Raw genomic sequence first — 4,064 nt, forward strand, 5'->3', positions numbered from 1 at the left:
AGCCATTATAGAGTAATAGTATAGTATAGTGCGTAATAGCACTAACTCAAGAAGAAGAATCAAGAATCAAGAAGTGGAACTGGGTAATTATATTAACGTTTTTCTATTTGAAAAGATCACATATTTCTACCGAGTTTTTTTTGTTCCATTTTTTTTTAATTTTTATTTTAACGTGTGACAAAAAACAGCAAGTTGCTGGCCTATACTGGCCGAAATGTACTCAAAACAACACTACACTATTTTCTCTACCTCGGCCAGTATAGGTATACTGGTCAAACACATCAGCCAGAAAAGAAAAAAGTGTTGCCAACGCAATAAGCGAATTATTGGCAACTTTCATTGGAAATTTCAATGAATATTGCAATCATATGTCAAAAATCATTTAAAAAATCAATATTGCAATCAAACAAAATATCTTTATTAAATATCGAAGTAAAGTTTAAATTTTTTTTGAACTATTTTTTGAGTTAGTTGTAAAATTGTTGTCAGATTTGAAACTGAAAAAGAAATATAAATTTCATTTAGATCGAGAATTTTATAGTTATTGTCATTGTTTGTGTAAGAAGAAGTAAAGTTCAAAATTGGAATTTTTTTATTGTGAAAGTATCTTTAGAGCTAGAAAAATTATATTAAATCCTTCTTCAATTACCATCAAAGTGAAATATAGATGATGTATAAAATACTGTTTCTGAGTTACTTGTTGTGTCACGGGTTTATTGGTCTGCAAGCGATGGGTAAGTTGTATACATTGTTAATATGGAAATGTTAAATTATTTGTATAGAAATACCATAATATAATAATCTTTTACATTTAATCATAATAACGATCGTTATAACTTATTTACCAGATCCCGCTTGTTTTAAATTAACTTGGTACAGGGATCTAAAGGATAAATCTAAAAATACATGCGAGAAAGCTCCAAGTTATCGGCTAGTTTGTGAGGACCCTATAATAATAACTGGTATGTGAATAATTAAGTCATCATAAAATAATAAATGCTTTATAGGTTGTTCTAAATTTGGAACATTATTAATCTTAGAAATAATTATCTGAGAATGACACTTAGTATGAAAATAAATTGTATTGTAGTTTATTATTAGAGAATATATCTTCTGTTGGGGATTGTTAAATATTAGAGCAATAAAAATGGTTATACACAACAAGAGTCCACTATATAATTGTTATCGGGTTACAGAAATATTGAACGACTACTCCAAGCCGATATATTGAAACAATATTTTATGTATGCTTTGTTCATACAAAACAATTGTCAATAATTTACAATATAAATCTTCTTTTGTAATTTTTTAAAGAAATAATTAGCATTACTGTACGGATGTGTAACATACAGCAAAGCGTCAAATACTGCCATAAAGCAATTACAGATAACACAAAATCTGGTTTTAAAAGGACTAATTAAGATTCCTTGGTACATTAGGACAACAGATATGCATAGAGATCAAAGGGTAGACGCAGTGAAAAAATATATCAAGGACAGGGCCCTAAAATTATTCACAAAAGTCGATACTTTTTGCTTAACCTCATCCTAACAAACCTTAAATCCATCTCAGGACGCACAGGAAGATATGCTGATCTACGGTCCGTCATCAGTTAAAAGATAAATAAATGATAATAATTCTAGTATAGTTAAAGCTTAGTGTGAGGTAGGGATAAGCCCCCAACCATAAAAAAGTAAAAATATGCAACAGCACCATACCACACAACAACAACAACAAGACTCTACAAAAATATGTTTTTTTTCTCAATATAAATGTTAATAGTCTGGCTTTATGTATTAAAAATTTCGTTAAATAATCTTATATAAATAATGAAACAAAAGACAAGTTTTCATTGCTTTTTTAGACATATTTTTTACTAATTCAATATATAAAAATACTATGTTAATAATAATTATAAATAAAATTATGTACTCCATATTAATAATTAATAATTTTATTTATTAGTTACTTAACGACAATTTCTATTTGACTAATAGTTTAATTTAATTAAGATTTAATTACATATTAAAAAAGTATTTTATTTTATTTTTCTTAGACAATGATGAGCCCCCAGATACAGATGATTTATGGGATGCTTATAAACATAATCGAGGTTCAATTTCGTGTCCCATGACGTCTGGTATGACATGTACTAAAAGTACAATTTATAAAAACGAAGAAGGTAAATTTAAATTAATTTTTATATAATTATTCATATTTAGTTGTTTACTAAGGTTTCCAAATAAAAAATAGTTCGATTAGTGTTCATTCAGTCTAATTACTACACAAGATACATAGTCTTTTCAAAATAACTTATTTCTCTGACTGTCACTTCAAAAAATTTTTTTAATGGAGTATTGCCTACCCTAGTCACGACATGGCCGAACCGCATATCAATTCGGTGAACAATATTAATGTAGTAAAAAATCTCTTTTGGTTTAATTAAATGCGGTAGACAGCATCAACTCATATAAGATCAAAGATATTACTTTACTAGAACGCTTCTTAATCTGTGATAACGTATATACTTTTTCCTCATATAGAAATGAGAAAATTATAGCTTTGATGCGCAACATGCAGAGTGTTGGTTTTGTAGGATTTATCAGCAAACAGATGGCCGTTCGAATAACTCCTGTTCTGTCTATAACCGACATATACTTTGTATTACCGTTAATCACCATGATAAATCTAATATTCTTTTCCTATTGGAAGTATGGCGACCTTGTTCTTGGTAAAAGAATCCGGTTTGCTAATTATATAGAAAAAGTGCGTTTGTTGTAAAAGTCAAGCTGCACTAAAAGTTCTTGTTAATCCTGCCATCTATCTTGAGAACATAATAAACTACTTTTTATATGCGTAATAGGACACTGCGGTAGCGTAGGGAATAAATAAGCTGATTACATGGTCAATGAGGGCTTTGCTGGGAGTCCATTGTGAGGTCAATGAGTTTCTGAGCTATGTTTACAAGAGAAAATTAACAAAAATGTACTCTTGTGACAAAATATCAAAATTTCTCTCACAACGAAAGAGAAAGGACTCCAAAATACTGATCGGTGAAGTCAAGTGACACAGAACTAGTTGACAACACATGGCTACGGCTGGAGTTATCACAGAACCGATATGACAGCGAACTATTAAAAATGTGGACAACTCGGAGCATATTTTCTGTTATTGTTCAGCATTAGAGAGAACCACGCTATGACTGTTGGATTATGATGTGAACATAATGTTCATGCTCTCCCTTATTAGAGAAACTTATCAACTCGACGTAAAGTAACTTGTTTATTTTTCCTCTTGTCTTTTCTTTCGTAGCTCTTTGTTTAGTCCTTTTGTTTTTGGCTCTGGGCATAGTGACCTGTCAAATGAGAGCCCTGCTCTCGTTCTGTCATTCATCAACGAAACAGAAGTGCTCTTTGAAATAATTAATCAAATATATTTATTAGCAATGCATCTAATTTATTCATCATACTATTCTATTTTATACTACAGCACAAGTAATCATATACGGCTGTGGCATTGATCACAACGAAAAACTTGATAAAGAAACCGGCTGTTACAAAGGCAACTTCGGTGCGGGTGCAGTAGCAGAAGTATGTCCTTGTGATTCCGAGGTAGGCAAGACACCTTGCAATTATGCGTTCTCGATCCTTAAGGCTGGTGAGTGCAAATGGAGTGCCATGCTAACGTGTCTTATCGTAACCAATGTACTTTACCGTATTTTCATCATAATCTGACAGATTAGAAGTAAATGCAAATGAAAAACTCAGTTTAAATTTTTGTGCAAGTGTTAAATAATATCGAATGTTTTATTATTTTAGTTGAACTTTGTAAACTATTTGAATAGAAAATAAATTTTAATAAAAAGTCGGTTGTTGTTAACAACAAAACAAATTTTTTGAATTATTGTCACATAAATAAAATAAATTTTTTATAAGGCTTTTATTTTCCATTTTTGTTGTAGTTGTAGTTCACTGTTTTGGGACTAGTCGCTTTTTGTTTAAAATTTATGGGTGCATTGACTTGTTTTTCCCTTTATTCTTTCTACTTAGATCCAGAAGGTTTCA

The 4,064-nt window shown here is 30.3% G+C and overlaps 1 protein-coding gene across 1 annotated transcript; it reads left to right on the forward strand.

Moving 5' to 3' along the window:
- The first annotated feature begins 557 nt into the window (after positions 1-557).
- Positions 558-3,779, forward strand: LOC119672827. Its single transcript, XM_038083972.1, has 4 exons — positions 558-734; positions 849-962; positions 2,057-2,182; positions 3,490-3,779. Exons 1-4 carry the CDS (start codon positions 668-670, stop codon positions 3,732-3,734), a joined length of 552 nt encoding a protein of 183 aa, XP_037939900.1. The 5' UTR covers positions 558-667; the 3' UTR covers positions 3,735-3,779.
- Positions 3,780-4,064: the final 285 nt, after the last annotated feature.

This window comes from Teleopsis dalmanni, chromosome 1 (assembly GCF_002237135.1).
Source record: "Teleopsis dalmanni isolate 2A chromosome 1, ASM223713v2, whole genome shotgun sequence".
Lineage (NCBI taxonomy): Eukaryota > Metazoa > Arthropoda > Insecta > Diptera > Diopsidae > Teleopsis > Teleopsis dalmanni.

What these genes read in the sequence shown, in the direction of transcription:
- LOC119672827 (XM_038083972.1), top strand. Translation starts at nt 668, where the DNA reads ATGATGTATAAAATACTGTTTCTGAGTTACTTGTTGTGTCACGGGTTT. An exon ending in GGACCCTATAATAATAACTG is followed by an intron (nt 963 to 2,056) that starts GTATGTGAATAA and finishes TATTTTTCTTAG; the next exon opens with ACAATGATGAGCCCCCAGAT. An exon ending in AATTTATAAAAACGAAGAAG is followed by an intron (nt 2,183 to 3,489) that starts GTAAATTTAAAT and finishes TTTATACTACAG; the next exon opens with CACAAGTAATCATATACGGC.